Below are 24,493 nucleotides of genomic sequence, written 5' to 3' on the forward strand. Positions count from 1 at the left end.
TGCTGGGGGAGGCTGATGCTGGGGGAGTCTGGGAGGGGGGAGGCTGGAAGGAGGGAGGCTGGGAGGAGGGAGGCTGATGCTGAGGGAGGCTGATGCTGGGGGAGGCTGGGAGGAGGGAGGCTGATGCTGAGGGAGGCTGATGCTGGGGGAGGCTGGGAGGAGGGAGGCTGATGCTGAGGGAGTCTGATGCTGGGGGAGGCTGGGAGGAGGGAGGCTGATGCTGGGGGAGGCTGATGCTGGGGGAGTCTGGGAGGGGGGAGGCTGGAAGGAGGGAGGCTGGGAGGAGGGAGGCTGATGCTGAGGGAGGCTGATGCTGGGGGAGGCTGGGAGGAGAGAGGCTGATGCTGAGGGAGAGGGAGGCTGGGAGGAGAGAGGGGGAGGCTGGGAGGAGAGAGGCTGAAACTGGGGGAGGCTGATGCTGGGAGAGTTTGGGAGGAGAGAGGCTGATGCTGGGGGAGGCTGGGAGGAGAGAGGCTGGTGCTGGGGGAGGCTGATGCTGGGGGAGGCTGGGAGGAGGGAGGCTGATGCTGGGGGAGGCTGTGAGGAGGGAGGCTGATGCTGAGGGAGGCTGGGAGGGGGAAGGCTGGGAGGAGAGAGGCTGATGCTGGGGGAGGCTGGGAGGAGGGAGGATGATGCTGAGGGAGGCTGATGCTGGGGGAGGCTGGGAGGAAAGAGGCTGATGCTGAGGGAGGCTGATGCTGGGGGAGGCTGGGAGGAGAGAGGCTGATGCTGGGGGAGGCTGGGGGGAGAGAGGTTGATGCTGGGTGGGCTGGGGGGAGAGAGGCTGATGCTGGGGGAGGCTGATACTGGGAGAGGCTGTGAGGGGGGAGGCTGTGAGGGGGGAGGCTGATGCTGGGGGAGGCTGGGAGGCTGGAGGCTGATGCTGGGGGGGGCTGATGCTGGGGGAGGCTGGGAGGAGTGAGGCTGATGCTGGTGGAGGCTGGGGGCAAAGAGGCTGATGCTGGGGGAAGCTGGGGGAGAGAGGCTGATGCTGGGGGAAGCTGGGGGAGAGAGGCTGAAGCTGGGGAGGCTGGGGGGAGAGAGGCTGAAGCTGGGGGACGCTGGGGGGAGAGAGGTTGATGCTGGGGGAAGCTGGGGGAGAGAGGCTGATGCTGGGGGAAGCTGGGGGAGAGAGGCTGATGCTAGGGGAAGCTGGGGGAGAGAGGCTGATGCTGGGGGAAGCTGGGGGAGAGAGGCTGATGCTGGGGAAGCTGGGGGAGAGAGGCTGATGCTGGGGGAAGCTGGGGGAGAGAGGCTGAAGCTGGGGGAGGCTGGGGGGAGAGAGGCTGAAGCTGGGGGACGCTGGGAGGCTGGAGGCTGATGCTGGGGGGGCTGATGCTGGGGGAAGCTGGGGGAGAGAGGCTGAAGCTGGGGAGGCTGGGGGGAGAGAGGCTGAAGCTGGGGGACGCTGGGGGGAGAGAGGTTGATGCTGGGGGAAGCTGGGGGAGAGAGGCTGATGCTGGGGGAAGCTGGGGGAGAGAGGCTGATGCTAGGGGAAGTTGGGGGAGAGAGGCTGATGCTGGGGGAAGCTGGGGGAGAGAGGCTGATGCTGGGGAAGCTGGGGGAGAGAGGCTGATGCTGGGGGAAGCTGGGGGAGAGAGGCTGAAGCTGGGGGAGGCTGGGGGGAGAGAGGCTGAAGCTGGGGGACGCTGGGGGGAGAGAGGCTGATGCTGGGGGGGCTGGGGGGAGAGAGGCTGATGCTGGGGGAGAGGCTGCTGGTGAAGGCGGGGGAGAGCGGCTGCTGCTGGGGGAATGGGAGAGAGGGGCCAATCCTAGAGACAGAGGACAAGGGTTGAGGGATAGTGCAATGACAAAATCGATGGCGGGGGAGTGTAAGGACTCAGAATGAGAGGGGGGCAGCATTGGAAGCTCATTATGGAGAATGGAAGCACGCATGGGACATTGTGAGGAGGGGGCAGCATGCATGGGACATTGTGAGGAGGGGGCAGCATGCATGGGAAACTGTGAGGAGGGAGCAGCATGCATGGGACATTGGGAGGAGGGGCAACATGCATGGGACATTGTGAGGGGGGACAGCATGCATGGCACATTGTGAGGAGGGAGCAGCATGCATGGGACACTGTGAGGAGGGGGCAGCATGCATGGGACATTGTGAGGAGGGGGCAGCATGCATGGGACATTGTGAGGAGGGGGCAGCATGCATGGGACATTGGGAGGAGGGGGCAGAATGCATGGGACATTGTGAGGAGGGGGCAGCATGCATGAGACATTGTGAGGAGGGGGCAGCATGCATGGGACACTGTGAGGAGGGGGCAGCATGCATGGGACATTGTGAGGAGGGGGCAGCATGCATGGGACACTGTGAGGAAGGGGCAGCATGCATGGGACATTGGGATTAGGGGGCAGCTTGCATGGGACATTGTGAGGAGGGGGCAGCATGCATGGGACATTGTGAGGAAGGGGCAGCATGCATGGGACATTGGGAGGAGGGGGCAGCAGCAAGCATGGGACATTGTGAGGAGGGGGCAGCATGATGTGAGGTCAATGTGCAGATCATATTTCATAATTGAGGAAGGTGTGGTGGGTATAATTTATAAGGGAGGGCAGTGTGTAGTTTATTAGGGGCAGTGTGACAGTCACAGTATATAAGTGGGGACGGTTTGGTGGGAATATTTTATACTCATGCTATGTTTTGATGTGCCTGTGGTGATCCCCATTGGGGGGGTTAGTGCCCTTCGTTTCTCATTCATACTTTTTCAAGTGTTTTACAGAGTAGATCTGCCTTAAACAGATGTCGTGCGCGAAAACTCAGTGTTACGTTGTCACTAAGGGGCGCGACCACTTAAAGTGCCTAGGGCAGCACGAAGGCAAAATACAGCCCTGGGTATATATACATGTAAAATGACAAACACATTAAAAGAATTTCAAGGACCGGTTTCCTTTGTTGTTTGATATGAATATAATATATAGTGATCCAACAAGACACTCAGCACATGACAGCATGAATATGATTGTACATATCGAAGGGAATAAGAGATCCCCTTGTTAGGTAAAAAACTAATCTATATCCATTAACATATAACTTCCCACCTATATGCAGCATATGCTGGCCTTTCAATAGTGCACTAAATTAGATAGGAGATACTTGTTACATATCAATCCAGCATTCCACTATTATTAAAACAAGTAATATTCCAACAAGATTTTTGGTTTGCAAGCATATAACAAGGAGGTAGAAAACGCATAATGTGAACTAGGGTTAATTAGAATGAAACGAAATTGTTCCCAACTTAGTGACTATTTTAAGGAAGAGACTTTGACTTGTGACAGACTCGCAGATAGAGGGTACCCAGACTGGGTCCTCAAACGAGCCAAATCCATAGTAGCACAAATAGATGGAAATCTTTCTTTTCTTTTTACTCTAATCTGGATGGTTGCCGAACCTTGTTCCGTGCGCAGGACTCCTGATTACAACCAGCAGGTCAGTCCTTGGTGAGCTGGACCCTCCCTTATCTTTTTGTCAAAATTGTTGGCACCTTTCCAAAATTGTGGGTAAACAACTTTGTTTCAAGCATGTGATGCTCCTTCAAACTCACCTCATTACTTGTTAACAATCATTAAGTCATCTTGGTGCAGGTATAAATGGAACAGAGTTTCTTCACATTATTAATGTTATGGAGCTTCGTGTGATTGTAATTTAGGACTTGGGTCTCCGTGACATGGCATATCATGTTCTGGTTGAGGAGACATGCCCATAACTGAAGCAATAATCTCTGGATTTCATCACCGTTACCAATGTGCATACTGCAGAGGGTCTTTCACGTTAGAATTATACTCCATACAATGGTCACTGGTGGCCCATTGCAGTAGGGCCATGAGCAGGAGAGACAGTGTCTAGTGACTTCATGTCTTACCAGGCGCCCATCCACTTGTATCGACATCTGCCACATATGTATATCAGAGGTCTGAAGAATATGTATGGCACAGGCTTACATGAAAAGCCCATTCTGTACTTATTGGCTGCCGACTGTTTTACTCATTAAGTGGATTATAGCTGTTTAACCCCTTAGATGCCTTGGTAAACATCCAAGGTTTGGGAGGGGTGTTGTAAACCATTTGAACCTTTGCTATAGGGACCCCAGACCTCTACATATGCTCCTGTCCCAATACTTCAAGAAATTGGATGTCCATAATCATTTAACTTGTTTCAAATTGCTGGTTACAACTTACTGAGTAACATAAAATTAATACAGCATTTTATGAAAAATCGTCCATGACTTTCTTCCACTGCTTCACCTCTGAATTTCACTTGGATGAGAACAGTGTCCCATCTATCAGCAGGTTGTTGCTATGTAGAACAGCCTCTTATAGGTTCCCAGAGTGTGATTCCAGTGATGTATCACTTACTAGGCTGTGTTGATGTTGTGTTCAATAAAATCAGTGTTTTATCAGCAGGAGATTATCACTGCAGGACTAGGTGTCTTGTGACTCCTAAGGTACCGTCACACATAACGAGATCGCTAGTGAGATCGCTGCTGAGTCACGGTTTCCGTGACGCAGTAGCGATCCCGTTAGCGATCTCGTTATGTGTGACCTCTACCACCGATCAGGCCCCTGCTGTGAGATCTCTAGTCGTTGCAGAATGGTCCAGGCCATTTTCTTCAAAGGTGATGTCCTGCTGGGCAGGACACATCGCTGTGTTTGACACTGTGTGACAGGGTCACAGTGACTGCTGAGATCATTATACAGGTTGCTACTGCGACCTGTATCGTTCCTGCATCGTTGGTAAGATCTGACTGTGTGGCATCTCACCTGCGACCTCCCAGCGACTTACCAGCGATCCCTATCAGGTCGCATCGTTTTCGGGATCGCTGGTAAGTCGTTGTGTGTGACTGGGTCTCTAGTAATCTGCTCTGTGTAATCTTGCCCCCACTACTGATTATCAGCTATCTAGTCAACTGCTCTATGTAATCTCACCTCCACCACTAATCATCAGCTATCTATCAATGCACAGTGTACACAGAAAGCTTCCAATCAGTAGTGTGGGCGGGGTTATAAAGAGCTCTGTATTCTGAGCACTGCAAGATCTGCAACAGAGAAAGCAGCAATTGTATCAAAACTACTGCATTCAGACCAACTAGTGACACATCACTGAAATCGGGCTTTCAGCCACTACATCATGCTGCTCTCAGATTATTTAGCATAGGCTGTGGTAATTATGTTGCTTACCATTACATCCCTCATCTTTTTCTTTTCACTGGCTGTGTTCATAGTGGCGCTGAACTATCAGACTGAAGGACGCATGATGGAATTGAATCGTGCAAAATTCAAGGTGAATGGCAATTGTGGATATGTCCTGAAGCCCCAGCAGATGTTTAAAGGTATGTCACTACTTTTAATCAGTAGATGCAGGAGTAAAATCCACACAAAGTGCTTTTTCCTGTTATTTCTATTGTATTTAATAGGGCTGACCTGTGAATCACATGGTGGTGAAACACTGCACCTGCCAGCATGAGATGACAGCGTGTCAGCATGAATGCTGGCTGCACAGATCACTTAATTTACTGACAGAATGAATGCCAAATGTCAATTATGATGCTTTTTACATGCCATTTATTACTGCTCGCTGTATGTTTAGAGCTGCATTTAACTAATAAAAGAAAAAGCGATCTGCTACAGATATTTATGATGGTCTCGTATTGAAGAAAGGTTACTGAAATAAAACCATAGCCAGTCTCGTTTATATTATTCTATGCAATTATTGACTACATTGAAGCATTTTTTTTTGCAGTTTTAAAAATAATAGAAGCGTATTATAAAATTCATGTGCGTGTGTATATATATATATATATATATACATACACACAGTACATATGTGTGTGTATATATATGTATATACATATATATGTGTATGTGTGTATATATATATATATATATATATATATAGATATGTGTATATATATATATATTATATATATACAGTATAATATATATATATAGTGTGTGTCTGTGTGTATATATACACACATACACACACACACACATGTAAGGGGTGGGCAGACCGCTCACCAAGAAGCCTAGTTAACCCGGAAAAGTCGTTATTAAAAATGTTTTATATTGTATGCATGTATGCTGAGTCAGGGTACCCCCTAGTGGCCGGGTGGGACGGCTGTCACCACATTGGGAAGGAGGAGCCGGCAGTTTAGGAGGGAAGAAAGTGTGTGAGTCAGGCAGTTGTCTCTGGGACAGGAAAGAAGAAGGAACAGCCAGGGGCAGAGTGTGGCAGCTGAAGTACAGGGAAGCCGGAGAAGACAGGAGCGGGCGGAACCTCATAGGGTGAAGCAGTCCGGTGTGGGTCCGGGCTGTGGGTAGCCAGAAGTGGGAGCCGGGCGAAGTGAAGTAGTCAGGCAAGTCACCCACTTGAGGGAACGCTAGAGTAGACTTTCCCTCAGCTGAAGGAAGCGCCATAGCATTGTGCTTTATTACTGCCAAGTGTGAAGAACTGCGAAGAATAAAAGATGTTTGTTGTTTGTATTGACTCACGCCTGAAGAGTATTTGTGCGCCGGACAACACCTGCACCACCACACTCTGCCCCACAAAGGCACCTCCTGTCCCCCCAGTGACGGCGACGCCAGGGGTAAGCCTGTCAGCAAGGGCCACGACTACAAGGCCGGAGGCACCCCTGGCACCCCGTTACAATTGGCGTAGTCGGCAGGATCCGGATTGTATGCAAGGGGACCCGCTCCAAGAAGATGGAGACCAAGTGGTGCCAAGGGCCCCTGATCCGGACTCTGAGCGAAGATTTCCAGTCCCATGGTGGGAAGAAGAAACAGTGCCTGAGGCGGTGTACCAGGCACAAGATGGCGGCAAGGTGGCCGTCGTCTGTGAAGAAACAGAAAGCGCGCGAAGAATTGGCGCCAAAAGAAGAACCTGGGGCTGGCCGGTGCCGAAAAAGAAGTTCGGAGTACTCCGCCCAAAGAGGGGAGGTGCCGGTCCCAGGGCGCAAACAGAGACCTGTACAGTGGGTGGTGTTGTAAGAAGAAAGAAGTGCCGCCGCGGAGGGGTCGATCTGTGGTGCGAGGCTAAGGGTGGAGTATCCTCAAGAGCGGGAAAAGTGAGCCCGCCTCCACTTCCTCTAGTCTCGCCACTGACCCTGACGCCATTACTGAGAACTAGTGTTACCGAGAATATGGAGAATTTGGACGAGAGCCGTCAGAAGCGGGTAGTGTCTGCGGAGGGATTCCCTACCTACTTGCCGGCTGTACCCGGAGGACCGGGGCAAGCCAGTAGGGTGACTTGGCTCACAACTTGGGATGCGGAGACCGGTGCGACCACAACCGAGGTCCGGGCGACCTACGCCGCCCAACTACCGTCGGGGAGCCGGATGTTGGGAGCCCCATATCCCTGCCCAGAAAGACCCCCGCCAGCCGCGGTGGGGTCTGGAGCACCTAGCCAAACTCCGACAGAAACCTACGCCCCGAAATTAGAGAGAGACGACTGGGGTTTCTACTGGGACCCGGTGCTGCCGTCTCCCCTACCGACCCGAAGATCCCCGTCACCTGAGCCGGACCCAGTGCAAGAGCGGCTGCTTGTTGAAACCGTCGCCCGGGAGATCATGGCGGGTCCCCACGGTGAAGAGCTTGAGCGTCAGTATACCACCGGAGTGGTCATCAAGTTCAATCAGAAAGAAGGCTATGGCTTCATCCGGGATGGTGAAACCGGCGACGACTACTTTTATAATCGCGTCAACCTGGATACAGAAGGCCTCCCGCAGCGGCTGCATACCCTATACCCCGGGGAAAAGGTACGATTCCTGAGAGAAGTGGGCTGCCGGGGCTTGTTTGCGGTGGGGGTGCATCGTACGCCCACCGAGCAGGAGGCTGCCCAATGGCAGCAGGAGGTAGAATGGGAAGAACACCAGGCCCGGCGACAAGTGCAACGAAGACCGGTGCTGGCTGAAGCCTCCCGACCCCGACATACCGTAGCTGTAGCTCCGGCAGTCATGCCCGTGCAAAGTACCGACCCGGAGAAGGGAACCTCGCCGGTACTGGCGATTAACCAGAACATTATTACTCACCCGACGATTGTTATGGGCAGCCCGCCACCGTCCCGCGCAGCGACCCCCTCACCTCCGTCAGAGACTGAGGAGCCCAAGCCGGGGGCTGCAGCAGCGGAGCAGCTCATCAGTCAAGAGCCTTTCCGGCGGCTGCGCCGACTACCCGGGCAGTCACTATCGGAATACATCCAAGCTCAGAGGGCTGAGTGGCAACGGGCCTTCCACCCGGAATGAGTATCGAGACCGGAAGATGGCGGGCCTGTTTTGTTTGAAGCCGGCGTGTTTAAGCCGGAGAAAGTTTTATGTTTGAGTTGCATATTCCGGAGTGAGCCTGCTTGCTGGACTGAGCCAGGGGCTCCTTCGTGTTATTGAGAGAAAAACTTCCGTGTTCCTGCGGTGATCGTCAAAGACCGGGAGCGCTGCCAAGCCTCCGGGCACACCAAAGACCGGGAGCGCTGCCAAGCCTCCGGGCACACCAAAGACCGGGAGTGCTGCTAAGCCTCCGGGCACACCAAAGACCGGGAGCGCTGCCAAGCCTCCGGGCGCTGGACAGGTTCGCAGTTGATTGAACATGTTTTATGTGGTTTTAACAGTTGTAATTTTAGATTGGAGCCTGGCCGGGAGGCTCAGGTTAAAGAGGGGAGGAGTGTAAGGGGTGGGCAGACCCCTCACCAAGAAGCCTAGTTAACCCGGAAACGTCGTTATTAAAAATGTTTTATATTGTATGCATGTATGTTGAGTCAGGGTACCCCCTAGTGGCCGGGTGGGACGGCTGTCACCACATTGGGAAGGAGGAGCCGGCAGTTTAGGAGGGAAGAAAGTGTGTTAGTCAGGCAGTTGTCTCTGGGACAGGAAAGAAGAAGGAACAGCCAGGGGCAGAGTGTGGCAGCTGAAGTACAGGGAAGCCGGAGAAGACAGGAGCGGGCGGAACCTCGTAGGGTGAAGCAGTCCGGTGTGGGTCCGGGCTGTGGGTAGCCAGAAGTGGGAGCCGGGCGAAGTGAAGTAGTCAGGCAAGTCACCCACTTGAGGGAATGCTAGAGTAGACTTTCCCTCAGCTGAAGGAAGCGCCATAGCATTGTGCTTTATTACTGCCAAGTGTGAAGAACTGCGAAGAATAAAAGATGTTTGTTGTTTGTATTGACTCACGCCTGAAGAGTATTTGTGCGCCGGACAACACCTGCACCACCACACACTGCCCCACAAAGGCACCTCCTGTCCCCCCAGTGACGGCGACGCCAGGGGTAAGCCTGTCAGCAAGGGCCACGACTACAAGGCCGGAGGCACCCCTGGCACCCCGTTACAATCACACAAACACACACACACACACACACACACAGTGTGTCCACCCATATCCTGTCCACTGCCATTAACTTGAGAACGGCGGCAGCTATAGGAATAGAAGTGGTGCCTAGGTATAGTAAAGTACCCATGCGCTACGCAATGAAACCACCTATATCGCCACCTGGTGGAAAATAATGGAGTTAGCATTTTTATTTTAAAAACTGAACGAGATAGAGAAAAAAAAAAGGAATTAAAAAATTGTAGGGCATCATCAATTCAATATGAATAGACACCTTGCATACAGAAATGCTATGATATGAAACCCATGACCCCCAAAACATTGAATGCTGGTCACGCATATGGCACTCATTTAACTTTGATGCTCAAAGTGGCCATCGTCAGCTGCAATGCACATCTGGACTCTGGACAGCATACTGTATCTTGCTGCACGTTGTGCAATATGGTAGGTGACACGTTTGCACAAGCATCTGTGATACTTCGTCGTAGGTCCTGCAATGTTGGTGGAGAGGTTTGCTGTGACCTCACAGAAAGAAGTCAAATGGGGTCAGGCCAGGTGAGCGCGGAGGTCACTCCACGCAGCCTCCATACCCAATGACTTGTAGGAAGGTCTTCATGAGGTATCGCTTCACGTCCGTAGCCTTGTGAGTTTTACATGTTCTAATCATAGCATCTCTGTATGCAAGGTGTCGATTCGTATTGAATTGATGATGCCCTACAATTTTTAATTTCACTTTTTTTCTCATTCCGTTTTTAAGATAAAAATGCTAACTCCGTTGTTTTCCACCAGGTAGCGCTATAGGTGGTTTCATTGCGTAGCGCATGGGTACTTTACTATACCTAGATACCACTTCTACTCCTATAGCTGATGACGGTGGGTATGACATGGACGGACATGGTGTGTGTGTATATACACATACACATACACACACAGGCCTAATTTCATCTTAATGGACAACAATACTCCTGCTCATCGAATTTGCATCATTAGGGAACATCTGATTTAGACTGCGGTACCTCAAATGGAGTGGCTTGCACTTTCTACAGACCTGAATCTTATAGACATCTATGGGATCAGCTGAATTTCCGTGTAGAGGCTCATAACTATGTACCCCAGAACCTCAATGACCTGAGGGACGCCCTTCAAGAAGAGCAGGATGTCATGCCTCAGCAGACAATAACTTGTGAACAGCATGGGACATCAATGCCAAGCTGTAATTGATGTTCAAGGCCAAATGACAAGTTATTGACACATCAACATTTTTTTGGGAGGGGTATAGTCATAACCGTTAACTTTTGTTTCAGTAAATTGTTTGAGATGAGGAAATCGCCATTGCATGCTTCTACTTAAATGCCCTACTTTTATGATACAATGTCACTGTAGCATGAACTTTTAATGTTGTACATACAGTTTTCCCGAAAGTCGAATATCCCTAACTTTTTATGAGTAGTGTATATAGTATGTCATATTTAGGTTTATATATCAGTATATATTTTATATTTGGCTGATTAGTGTAAAATCATGCCTGAGTTACAACAGTTCATCAGAAAAGGCACCTGAAAATAAAGTAATAAATTGTTAGCCTTATGTATGTGTATAAAAAGGAGGAGGAGCTGAGCTTTTTTGTCACTTATTAATGGTATGATTGCGTTTTCTCTTTCCAGCTCTCTAATAGGAAGGTTCAGTCATCATCTCACAATATAGAGATGATTGCTGATCTTAAAGCACCACTTCAGCGGTTTTTTAATTTCAGTGCTAGAGTGCTGTCACTAATATAAGTTCCCTGCCCCTAGTAATATACTTACCAGCTGCCATCTTCATCTGTTATCGGCAGTTCCCTGATCATCTTATGCAGTTTGGGACCTGCTCGATTGTTCCAGTGTTGGTTGAGTGAGCCAGAGGTCACATTGTCTATGTAAGTCTATGAGAGCCAGTGACCGCCGCGTCTGACTTCTGTTTAGTCAGGAACTGCGTTCAAAAGATGGTAGAACAGTACTAAAGCGGCGTCGGGAAGAGCAGAACATGGAGACTGGTAAGTATGTTTCTAGGGAAAGGTAATTTGCATTAGTGCCACCATTCCAGCACTGAAGAAAAAAAACTGGCTGATGTTTTACGACCTTGAAACACAACCATCTTATGTGAGTGGGAGGGCCTCCCTACTTCCCGCAAAAGACGAAGGCAAGGAAGGGACTGGTCGGGCAGTTGGAATATTAATGTCTCATCCTTTCATCTTCTGGGGAGATGAGACACTTCTGGCAGTAGCTTTATCCTATGTCCCCTTTGAAAATGTAAGAACATTTACGTGAGCGCTTATGTCTACGAAAAAATCAGGAAAGATAACTGCTGAACTATTGTTAGGCCGACGCCGATTTCATGGATATGGCCAGATTATTTCTGGTGTACTCAGCACAAGCTGAAAGTGGTAAGACGTTTTAGCCTATTATACGGGCTGAGTGACAAGTTTGGAAATGGAAAAATGTCATGATGTTATGAAGATTCACATTCACAGAAGCTCTGTACAAGTACATGCTGGAAGAAAACTCTCAGTGGACATACCTAAGGATTTCTGAGTGTCAGGTTTACCGGTCCTTGTCTTCAGGAGTCTTCACATATTCCCAGGTGGCAGAAAATTCCATCTGGCTCTGAGAAATATAACCATAAGGAGGAGATACCATCTTCAAAAATGTACAGCTATGAACACCGCTACCGTAGCTGAGGGAGACCTGTCACGTAGTATATTCTGTTGTCAGGATGCAATGGGGTTATTTTGCATGACCCATAAAATAAACTAGGCTCCTTACAATAATAATACAGAGATATATTCTTATAGATCAGGTAAGGATAAATTAATATTGTTTGAGAAGTATTAGAGGGTCAGAGGAAGAAGCTGGATTAAAGGATGTTGGCAAGTAGAAATATAAGCATCATACTTTTTTGTTTAAAAAAAAAGCCCAGATTGGTTATTTTGTAATGCTTTGGGGTCTACTGTGAAATATCAGAAGAATTGCGCTATTTAAACAGTTAAATGTATTTTCTCTTTCTATAGGAGTGTTTAATCCATCATCTGGTGACCCTCTTCCAGCAAGTCCTAAAAAGCAACTTATCTTAAAAGTTATTAGTGGTCAACAGCTACCAAAACCTCCCGATTCCATGCTTGGTGACAGAGGAGAGGTAAGCCATGTATATCCAGGTATTCTTGTGTATTGTCTTTTGTTAGAAGCTGCCAATTAAGTTTTCATATGTGAATATTCTTAAAGGGAACCGGTCAGGTGCAATATGCAACCAGAACCACAAGCAATTCTGGGTGTATTTTGCTAATCCCTTAACTCTTCCTGTATCTGGTAGCATAGATAAAGAGATCTTTAGAAAAAGTATTTCTAAAGATTATTTTGAATATGCTAAGGAAGCCAGTGACTAGTCACAAGGGCATTAATTCCCTTGGCTAGTCTGCCATTTTAGCATGACCCTGTGGGCATGCTAACATGCGTAGCGTCAGAGGCATGGTCGATCTCACCGATTTCTGCAGCCACCACGCCCGACGCTGGATTTCGGCTCAGTGCGCATGATCAGAAGTCCCGGGACGTTGTGATCGTGCACACTGAGCCGAAAATCAGCGGTGGCAGTAGAGGTGAGAGTGACCATGCCTCTGACGCTGCGCATTCATTAACAAGCTAGCATGCCCACAGGGGCATGTTATCATGCTATAGGGACTGACTAGCCAAGGGAATTACGCCCTTGCGACTAGTTACTGGCCTCATTAGCATATCGTAAAGGATCTTTAGAAATACTTTTTCTAAGGATCTCTTTATCTATGCTACTAGATACAGGGACGGTTAGGCAGGGATTAGCAATATGCACCCAGAATTGCTCATGGTTCTCAGTGCATATTGCACCTGACAGGTTCCCTTTAAATATGTTATTTATTATGCAAGTATTAGATAAAGCTAAGGATTGAAGTACATATAAAATAAGTTTATCGCCAGGCTAATCTTAATATGTGATGTGTAATGAAAATAAATGACCTGTGATGTCCATGGTGTCTCAGACATCTTGTACATCACATTATGGTGCTCCTCCATACGTTATCCATAGGGCATTTTACATCATAAAAAAACCAGACCATAGGAGTCAATTCAGATGATGTAGGCACACACAGAACGTGGTAAACCCTCCTAGTAAAGATGACCGCAGCCCAGGTGCACGATGCTGTTGATACAGCCGCTCAAACCTCCACACTAAAGGGGAGGGGCGGCTGTTTAGCATAAGACATGCACACTAATAAGGCTTGCACTGGGAGCCCATCAATTAGATGAGTGAGATGCACAGTGTCTGAACTGTAACCTATAAATGACGCCAGAAACCTGGGCTGCAGCCATCTTTATTAGGAGGGTTTGCCACGTTCTGTGTGTGTGTACATCATTTGAATTGGCTCCTGTGGTCTGCTTTTTTATATAGTTCTATCTGTTTTTTCCGCATTTTCATCATGTAGGAAATAAACCTACAGATAGAATTGTAAGCATATAAAGGTATAAGATGGCTTGATAGAAGTCCATTGGTGTTGGAAAAAAATGCTTTGTACATGGTTTGTTGAGTTGTAATATGTACCCTAATTGTTGACTAGGGAATATTATCGGATGACTGAGTGACATGGTAGCACGATAAGAAATAAGTCATGCTATAAAAGTATTAGTCAATTACATTTTTAGAAAACAATCATTTAAAAAAAAAAATTAAAAAAAAAAAATACTGTAATGCACAGTACCTTAGTAGAGAATAATCCCCAGTCCTCTTCTCCTCCGCCTGCTTCTTGCACTGATCATTCACTCTCAATTCACTGTTCAAATCTATCTTCAGTGATAACAGGATAGCAACTCACTCAGTTGCTTGCTGCCTATAAGGCCTCTTTCACACGTACATGCCTCCGGTACGTGTTTGGCAGATTTCTCACGTACCGGAGACACGTACACATATTCACCAATGTTACCCTATGGTAACAGGCACATTAACGTAAATCCACACGGAACGTGTGTCCGTGTGGATTGTACGTTTGTGCGTGTTCAAAAACGGCTGACATATCCACGTTTCCTCCGGCATCACGGGTGTCACACAGCCCGCACCCGTACCACACGGATGTAGTCTGGATGCGGTCCTGTGTGACACACGCCGGAGAAACGCATGTCATTATTTTAAAATAAAAAAAAAACACATACTCACCTCCACCAGCCCTGCAGAATCTTCCGCTGCAAACAGTTGCTGCCAACCGCCGCACATTATGAGCGTGTAAAGAAGGTGGGCGTGATGTCACAGCCGCTGATCTCCACCCCTCCGCTTGTCCAGAAGCAGCATCAGCGGGGAGTGTGCGGGGCTGGAGCCGAAGATCAGTACCCTGGACAGCAGCAAGGACCACGTGAGTATTAAAATTACCGGTTCTCCATGTGTTATCACGGATAGCACACGTAGAACACACGTGGCCCCGGAGACACGTACTTACCAAACGCAACACGCAAGGAAAATACGTGTCTCGTGGCATGTGCGTGATTTTCACGTGAGTGTGAGAGAGGCCTAAAAAGGAGAGGAGGCAAGAAGGTGGAAGGAGATGGAGGGCGCAAAATTGCCGTAAAGGGATGTTGAAGCTACTTTCTAGTTAGCATTTTATATTATCCCACAGCTGAATTTACAGTTACATAGGTTAGAACTGCTATAAAATGTCCTGCATGGTGCTGTGCTTCTCAGGGTGCAGACAAATGAGCAGGATGGCCTCTTCTCTATGTACTATGTATGGGAGATATCCTAGAAGATAGCCTTCACTCACTAGCTCAGAGACAACTGATGAATTTGTATGTTCTCCCCATGTTTGTGTGGGTTTCCTGCTCCTCCACTCCAAAGACATACGGATAGGGAATTTAGATTGTGAACTCCAATGGGGACAGTGTTGCTGATGTATGTAAAGCGCTGTGGAATATGTTGGCACTATATAAAAATAAAGATTATTATTATTATTATTATTATTATTATTATTATTACAAAGAGGAAAATTGTTTACTTGCTATTCCTTAATGTGAAGCAATATTTTCTGTATTGGCAAGGTTTGACAGGTTAAAAGGGTTATCCAGGACTCTAACATTGATGGCCTATTTTTAGGATAGGTCATCAATGTCTGATAGGTGGCGGTGTGATATTCGGCACCCCCCCGATCAGCTGTTCCCGGTGCACTGCCGGCTGGAGCTATTCAGTTGCTGAGATGCACAACTCTGTCACACTTATAGGAGCCACGAATGTGTACTGCATATCTGACCCCTATTCAAATAATTAGAGGACAGATCTGCAGTTCTAGCTGTGGCCACTAGTCTGTCTTATGGAGCTGTGCAGCTTCGCAATGGAGTAGTTCCTGCCAGCAGTAGCGGAAACAGCAGATCGTCAGGGGTGCGGGCTGTCATACTCCCACCAATTCGACATTGATGACCTATCCTGAGAATAGGTCAGCAATGTTAGAGTCTTGGACAACCCCTTTAACTAACTTTCACTAAATTATGTAAAGTGACACGAACTACTGTGAATATATATATTATGTTTTACACAGATCATTGACCCATTTGTGGAAGTGGAAATGATTGGACTACCAGTGGATTGCTGCAAAGAACAAACCCGTGTGGTTGACGACAATGGTCAGTAATAGATCTAGTTAGTATTATTACAATAGAAAGACATAAATCACTTGTATTTGTCCTTGCATTGGGTACTTTGGGTTAATAATTGTTTTTTTTCTTTGTTGTGTCATGATTACATTTTGGGGTTTTTTTGGGAGGAATATAAATAATTTTTAATATATCATGATTTTGTTTTACACTATGGTTGTGGCTATTTCAGTATTTTTAAAAATAATTACTGCTTTTAGATAAATGCAGATTTTGCTGCGATTCCACTGTAAAGTATGCATGCGTGACATAATTAAATTGCTGTGGATTTGAGTTCACTCTTTAAAATGCAAAATGGTTTGTACTTGGGATTCGCAGCAAAGTCCACAGTGGAACAAAATCGACCGCAGGAAATAATCAGTTCCAAATTCACAAAATAATAACCATTGTGTTGTTTTGAAAGCAGCATCATGCTCTCATATCCACAGTATGAAAATGCACAAAATAAGCATGGGACTCTGAAAATGATGTTCACATGTATTGTGACATGACCTTTCTGGTGGAGCTTTAATGAGGTGTACAGAGATTTGTATTTGGTGCTCCTAAATTTGAAGAGTAGGCACCTGAATACTCCTGCCATTTTTAACATTGAGTCAACATTGGTGGGAAGGAGAAGTATCTTACTTTATTGAGCAGAGCAATATTACTACTAAAATGTATCGTAGTTTATAGTGTCTATATCCCTCTGACATGAGATATAAGGCGATAGCATCTTGACAATGGGCAGAACTTATCAGAACGAGACTCGTCATAGATGAGTAAAACAAGTCTATACATTCACTTCTGTAGGTTTATTGTACTTTTGACCCTGTTACTCTGGGATTCAGGAGCCAATATTTCAACCAAACCCTGACAAAAGCTGACTAATTCTGTTCTCAAATTCTGTTGACTTAGTCATTACGCTAAAAATTCTCTATACATCAAAATAAATCTCCACACTCTTCCTGCCAGTTTCCGGTCTAGTTCCCTCTACACATTCATCAGATTGTCAATATTGTCGGATCGTTAAAATCCAATTAGAAAACAATTTATAGTTTTTCTCTAGAGATGATTAAATCTTTTAAAATTCTAATTCTCCAGCTTAACCAAATTTTTCCAAACTGTTCAGTTTGAGGCAAATCGAAAGTATTGCAAAGCCCCCAATTTTCCTGGAAAGATGTGTATGGCATTCTGATGTCTTCAGCAGCTGTATTCAACCCTTTCACGTTCTTTAACTCAAATACAGGTTTAGTAATGTCAAAGTGACCTCAACCTAGATGGTGACTGGTAAATGGATGGCAACTATTCTTCACTGCGGTGCTGTCATATATTGAAAATATCGAAAATGTTTTTTCATGTTTTATGGCTTACGGTGTTCACTGTGTGCATAATTATTAGGCAGTTTGAAATTTTGATGATTGAACAAGTAGCGTGTAATAGTAATAAATCTGAGACCTGAATATAGAAGAAAGGAGAATATCGAAGACAAAACCTATATGTGCATAATTATTGGGCAACAATTAGTGTGTAGCCTTATTATATAACTAGATGAAAAAAAGTAAATGTGTCCATCTCAATTGTTTATTTTAATCTATTAAATAATATAATAATAACCAAATAACTCAAAATGTACTAAAAGTACATTTCTGACACTTAAAAAATAAATATCAGTGACCAATATAGTCACCCTTCTTTTCAAGAACAGTCAGAAGCCTTCCAACCATGGAGTCTGTCAATTTCTTAATCTGATGACTTTCAACTTTTTGGGCAGCACCAACCGCAGTCTTCCAGATACTGTTCAGAGAGGTGTGCTGCTTTTCCTTTCTATAAATCTCCCATCTAAGAAGGGCCCACAGGTTTTTAATACAGTTTAGGTCAAGTGAGAAAGGGGCCATGTTATTATTCTTTAATTTTTAAAGCCTTTACTGCCTAGCCAAGTAGTGGAGACGTCAATGCATGTGATGGATCACTGTCCTGCATACAAATCCTGGTTTTCTTGAAAGATGCTGACTTTTTTTTTTTTCTTTACCAGTGCTAAAGAAAGTGTCTTGTACAAACTGGAAGTAGGATAGGGAGTTGATTTTGACTCCAACTTCAACCCCAAAGCTCATCTTTAATAATACCAGCTCATAGCAGTAGCCCTTCTCCACCATATTGGCGTCTGATTCAGAGTGGGGCTCTGTGTCGGTTACTGACCACGAGTCCTTGAGACAACCTGTTCTGCTTTCACGAGTCCTTGAGACAACCTGTTCTGCTTTCACGAGTCCTTGAGACAACCTGCTCTGTATTCATGAGTCCTTGAGACAACTTGCTCTGTATTCACGAGCCCTTGAGACAACCTGCTCTGTATTCACGAGTTCTTCAACCAACCTGCTCTGTATTCACGAGTCCTTGAGACAACCTGCTCTGTATTCACGAGTCCTTGAGACAACCTGCTCTGTATTCACGAGTTCTTCAACCAACCTGCTCTGTTTTCACGAGTCCTTGAGACAACCTGCTCTGTATTCACGAGTCCTTGAGACAACCTGCTCTGTATTCACGAGTCCTTGAGACAACTTGCTCTGTATTCACGAGTTCTTCAACCAACCTGCTCTGTTTTCACGAGTCCTTGAGACAACCTGCTCTGTATTCACGAGTCCTTAAGACAACCTGCTCTGTATTCACGAGTCCTTGAGACAACCTGCTCTGTATTCACGAGTCCTTGAGACAACCTGCTCTGTATTCACGAGTCCTTGAGACAACCTACTCTGTGTTCACAAGTCCTTGAGACAACCTGCTTTGTATTGACGAATCTTTCAGACAACATGTTCTGTATTCATAAGCCCATGAGACAACCTGCTCTGTATTCACGAGTTCTTCAACCAACCTGCTCTGTTTTCACGAGTCCTTGAGACAACCTGCTCTGTATTCACGAGTCCTTAAGACAACCTGCTCTGTATTCACGAGTCCTTGAGACAACCTGCTCTGTATTCACGAGTCCTTGAGACAACCTGCTCTGTATTCACGAGTCCTTGAGACAACCTACTCTGTATTCACAAGTCCTTGAGACAACCTGCTCTGTATTTAAGAGTCCTTGAGACAACCTGCTCTGTATTGACGAGTCTTTCAGACAACATGTTCTGTATTCATAAGCCCATGAGACAACCTGCTCTGTATTCACGAGTTCTTCAACCAACCTGCTCTGTTTTCACGAGTCCTTGAGAAAACCTGCTCTGTATTCACGAGTCCTTGAGACAACCTTCTCTGTATTTACGAGTCCTTTAGACAACCTGCTCTGTATTGACGAGTCTTTCAGACAACCTGTTCTGTATTCATAAGCCCATGAGACAACCTGCTCTGTATTCACGAGTTCTTCAACCAACCTGCTCTGTTTTCACGAGTCCTTGAGAAAACCTGCTCTGTATTCATGAGTCCTTGAGACATCCTGCTCTGTATTCACAAGCCCATGAGAGAACCTGTTCTGTATACACGAGTCCTTGAGGCAACCAGCCTGTTTTTCATCCCTAGGTTTTCCATAAATAATAGCTCCTTATAGCTGTCAGAAAATCTCAACAGAAATACTTACCTAAAATTTTCAATCTTTTAAATAAATATCCACAATTGTTGGGTAATACAAGAACAATGATGTTGGTGACCCTGAACAACTAGGCAGTTGAGAAGTCTGGAATATTTCTCCTTTATAGCTGGATGTCCTCCCATACAGCCCATATTACAACTTCTACATTCTTGATCTCCATAGATATACTGCGTAGCAATACAAGGCACTGGTGAAGCTGGGTAGCATGAAGGGGTATTTCAACCACTTACTGGAGGGTGTACGACGTTTGGGACCTCCAGCCAGTGTTCGATCCTCGATTGCTGCACACCTACAAGGAGCAATTCCATTAGAGCAGTGGGTCTAAACATCTGTAGAATTTGAACAGAGCTATACCATGGCCATGCTCTTTAACTATTAAACAAAAAAATATTCTGAACAGAATTTCATACATCATTATACTACTATATGATGAAACAAATGTGTAGGACTTAAAGGAAAGGTGTCATCGTAACATTTCTTATTGTTTAAAAAGAACCTGTCACTTGTAAAAATGCTAATAACCTGCAGCTATGGGGTTAATCTGCAGGTTAATAGCATTCTGAACCTTCCCGGAACTTGTACATTAAACCCCGTTGCTGGCAAGAAATTAACTTTAATCCTACCGGCACCATTCAGGTTTAAGTCACGGAGGTGGTGTAGCGAGTTTCAGTCACCGCTCTGTGCATGGAGAGCAGCAGCTGTAACCACACCCCCAGCACTGATTGACAGTGGGTTCTAATACTGAGTGGCATTTTTCTATGTGACAGGTTCACTTTAAATCAGATTTTTAGTATTTCATGTTTTTTTGTAAAGATTATGTTGCAATGTTTGTTTTTTTGTTGTTTTCTTTAAAATCATGATCTTTAGTAAAAGCCATATTGGTAATTTTGCAGTTTTCACACTGGCCAGTAGGTCTATTTTAGACGCATAGGGCCCAATTTATTAAGTCTTGCATTGAACATGTGCATGTTTATCAACAGGTTTCTTCATGTGTATCTGTGTAAGTCTCATTTGTGTTTTATATTTCAGGTTTCAATCCGGTTTGGGAAGAGACGCTCACTTTTACTGTCCATATGCCTGAAATAGCACTAGTCAGATTTTTAGTTTGGGACCATGATCCAATTGGACGGGATTTTGTGGGACAGAGGACAGTGGCCTTCAGCAGTTTAATGCCCGGTATGATTAACCATTATTCAGTGTTGAAAGTTTTTCTTTCTTTTCAATAGAAGTATTCGCTATTTTTCTAGATCATGGGTTGACGCTTAACATACTATATAAACCTTCTTTATTGTCTTCTAATGCACTCAAATATCAAAGTGAAGCCTAAGCATTGTAAGATACAATTAGTTTAATGATAGTCTGGCACTTCACAGCAAAGCCTGATGACTTTAGGATAGGGCATCAATATGGTGGTCCTAGTTGAAACCCTTTGTAGTGCTGGGATCTCTGCAGAGACGCCGACTTACTCATCGCCCCGGCCGGCTTGTGTCCTTTGCTGCACTCTCCCAGCCGTCCATGTGTGCTTCTGCCTCCTTCCCCTCCTGGGCCCTGTATATGCCAAACAAGGTTCCTGAGAGTGCACTTAAGACACTTGTGGTTATTTAAGGCATCCTCCTTTTAGGGGAGGTGCCTGCACAATGCCTCTAGTTGGTTAGTCAGTCAGTCTGCTACCTAGTTAGTTGTCAGGTTCTGATCTCCTGCCCCTGTGATCCATGTGTCCGTCTCTGTCTATCTGTGCTGTGTCCACCATTCCTGTCCATACTTGCCTGCCCCAGTCACCTCGCCTATACTCGTCTATTCCTGAGTCCGTCAGCTGCCACTGTCCCGGTCACTGCTCTGGGAGTGGTACTTGGAGTCTGCCTCTTGATGGGCACTTAGTTAAGCTTCTCCCACGAAAGGGTAGGCTTGGGTCCCCCCTATGGTCCAGTGGGTCCACTTATCCCACTCGCTGCCACTACACCGGCCGTGAGCGTTTCACCCTTTTAATTGGATTGAATTTTATATAGTCCGAGAGTGTCCAAATATAAAAATATCACATTAAACCTATAAAATGGTATTGCTAGAAAATGTGCCAATGTTGTAGTGACATTCATAAGAGGTCAGTAGCCAATCTAGTGGATTGTGACAATTGTTGTGTTGTCCATTGTCTGACATTATTTTCTTTGGACTTGTCTGCCAGGATACCGACATGTTTATTTGGAAGGACTCACGGAAGCCTCCATATTTGTCCATGTCACAATAAATGAGATCTATGGGAAGGTAAGCAGTTTTGTGTCCAATATGCAGTTGTAAGCTGTGCCGGGTCAGCGATGTCTTGCATTCTGCATAAATCTCTTTAGTTCCGCAGGCTTGATAGAGGGCAATTATAAAATATGGAGCGACAGTCATGTAGAAGCTCCACTTTAACAAGTCTGAGTGGGATCACATTTCAGTTCGGCTAATGAAAGGCTTTTCATATAGCGATGCCGTCCAGCTTTACCGCACTCTGCACAGATATTTAGTTCATTAACTGGTGGTTAGAATTTTAATACTGGTGTTTTCCATGTTATTAGCTATCCTTCAGTAATGAATGTAACCACCTAGCTGGGATGTAATGTAATTTTTTTTTTTGCAGGGAAATTTTAAATCTGTTCAGCTACGGATTTCCTTTCATTAATGCATAAATTATCTGCCTGCTGCCATACCGTTTATTACACAGGCTCCAATTTGTATTTTTCTTTCCATTTCAGTGGAGTCCTTTAATCCTCAACCCCAGTTATACTATATTGCACTTTCTAGGAGCCACAAAGGTAGTCCCACAATACGTACTGAGTGCCAATTACCTCTCGCATGGCAAAGTAATGTATGGTTAAGCATCATTCCCCATCTCAGCATCGACCAACCAAGAAGAGTGTGCTTGTGACCACACTATGCATACTGTACTCAATGTATGCATAGAATTCATGCATTTTGTACATTTGTGTGATCACTATTTTGAAAATTCATGCAAAGATGGTTTTACTGTTCATGCTGTATAACTGCATGTGTAAGGCTTGACGTTAGCGGTTAATTCCATCTGTGGTGGTCATCCTTATTCATGTATTGACTCAGTTTTGAACCCTTCATAAGCAGTTTGTTTTTATATATATTTTTTAGAACAGACAATTTATTGGACTGAAAGGGCTTTTCAATAGAAGTACAAAGCGTGGTTCGGTGGAGAGTAATGGTCATATACGGAAGCGATCAATTGGAGAACGAATTCTAAGGCGCACCGCCAGTGCACCTGCCAAGGGCAGAAAGAAGACTAAGATGGTGTTTCAAGAGTCAACAGAGACTAAAGACTTTCCATGTGAGGTATCTGGCGTTAAGGAGAAGGATGTTGTCATGAGGAGAACCTCCAGAAGTCTCCAGGCCAGACCTGTTTCAATGCCAGTTGACAAGTTTCTTCTTGGGGCTTTTGAACCTTCAACGTCAGAGTCTTCTAAAGATACCAAATTAAATGACATAGGTAATATTTTCTATAACATACCAATTTAAATGGCATGGCTAATGTTTCTTCACTTTTGTTTAGTACGAAGATTGGGTGATAGCATGAACCATGTGCAGGCAATATTTTCTCTTTTTTCTTTTTTTATTACTTAAATGTGATCCGTCACCAGGTTTTGCTACCCCATCAGAGAGCAACAGCATACAGGGGCAGAGAACCTGATTCCAGTGAAGTATGACTTACTTGGCTCCTTGCTGTCATTTTGTTAAAATCCCTATTTCCTCTGCAACAGATCTACCAGTTCTCTGAATACTGTGCTCCAAATAATCCTGCCCACATCACTGATTGACAGCTTTGTGCATATGTACAGTGTGCACAGAAAGCTGCCAATCAGTGGTGGGGGCTGGGTTATACAGAGCTCATGCATATGCTTGACTATCTGGCAGCAGGTTTACTAGACCTCTAATGGTAATCTCCTGCTGATAAATTGTGATTTATCAAAAATACACTAGGAAGCCCAGTACATCACACATTATCTCAATCGGTGTCTCAAGTTAGGTGGCAAAAACCTGGTGACATATTCTCTTTAAAGGGAACTTGTCACTTGTAGAAATTTATACTGGGTTAATCTGCAGGTTAATAGCATTTGAATCCTACCTAGCACATGCACATTGAACCTCACTGGTGTGAAGAAATTAACTTTAATCCTCCCGGCAGCTTTCGATTTCAGTCGTGGAGGCGGCGCCAGAGCAGGTAGGTTCAGTTACCGCTATGTAAATCTAGAGTGGCAGCCGTAACCGTGCTCCCCCCACAGTGATTGACAGCTAGTTCTACTAATGAGCAGCTGTCAGTCAGTGGGAGGGTCCGGTTACAGCCGCCTCCCTCTATACACAGAGCGGTGACTGAACCCAAATGCTGCCAGAGGATTAAAGTTAATTTCCTCCCAGCTGTGGGATTCAAAGTGCAGGCACCAGGCGGGTTCCAAACACTGTAAATCTGCAGGTTAACTCCATATCTGCAGGTTTATATCGCTTTTATAGGCAGGTGACTAGTTCCTTTTAAAGAAGAGAGGGTGCAGACCATTATTCAAATTCTACTTCAGTGTACCCCTGCTCCTGTCCTCAAGAACTACCAATGGGTCATGTTTTTAGGAGTTCCTTAGTATTGCACAAGTGATGGAATTATGACCTGGGCAATACTAAGGAAATCCTGAAAACATGACCTCTTGGTGGTTGTTGAGGACTGGAGTTGGGGAACATTGCTTTACAGGATAAAGGTCTAAACTTCTCAACCACAACCAAATTATGACATTGTATTTATTGGGTTCCCTGCCTAAATCCATTTGTATGCATGAATTTGCATGGCTAATATGATTGTTTACATGCATATGGTAACACTATATGACTTTGTCAGAATGGTCTTTAGATAATACAAAATGTGGTCTAGTCTATGACTTTG

The 24,493-nt window shown here is 45.8% G+C and overlaps 1 protein-coding gene across 3 annotated transcripts in view; it reads left to right on the forward strand.

The window, feature by feature from the left end:
- The window catches only part of PLCH1 (phospholipase C eta 1), a 232,913-nt gene that overhangs the window by 203,878 nt on the left and 4,542 nt on the right, over positions 1 to 24,493 (forward strand). For all 3 annotated transcript variants that reach the window (XM_075340717.1, XM_075340716.1, XM_075340718.1), the window contains exons 17-23: positions 5,235 to 5,342; positions 12,365 to 12,489; positions 15,899 to 15,983; positions 20,599 to 20,745; positions 21,749 to 21,828; positions 22,299 to 22,358; positions 22,705 to 23,056. In XM_075340717.1, coding sequence (XP_075196832.1) covers positions 5,235 to 5,342; positions 12,365 to 12,489; positions 15,899 to 15,983; positions 20,599 to 20,745; positions 21,749 to 21,828; positions 22,299 to 22,358; positions 22,705 to 23,056 — 957 coding nt within the window. The remainder of the gene's footprint in view (positions 1 to 5,234; positions 5,343 to 12,364; positions 12,490 to 15,898; positions 15,984 to 20,598; positions 20,746 to 21,748; positions 21,829 to 22,298; positions 22,359 to 22,704; positions 23,057 to 24,493) is intronic.

The sequence above is a fragment of the Anomaloglossus baeobatrachus genome, chromosome 3, assembly GCF_048569485.1.
Source record: "Anomaloglossus baeobatrachus isolate aAnoBae1 chromosome 3, aAnoBae1.hap1, whole genome shotgun sequence".
Classification (NCBI taxonomy): Eukaryota; Metazoa; Chordata; class Amphibia; order Anura; family Aromobatidae; genus Anomaloglossus; species Anomaloglossus baeobatrachus.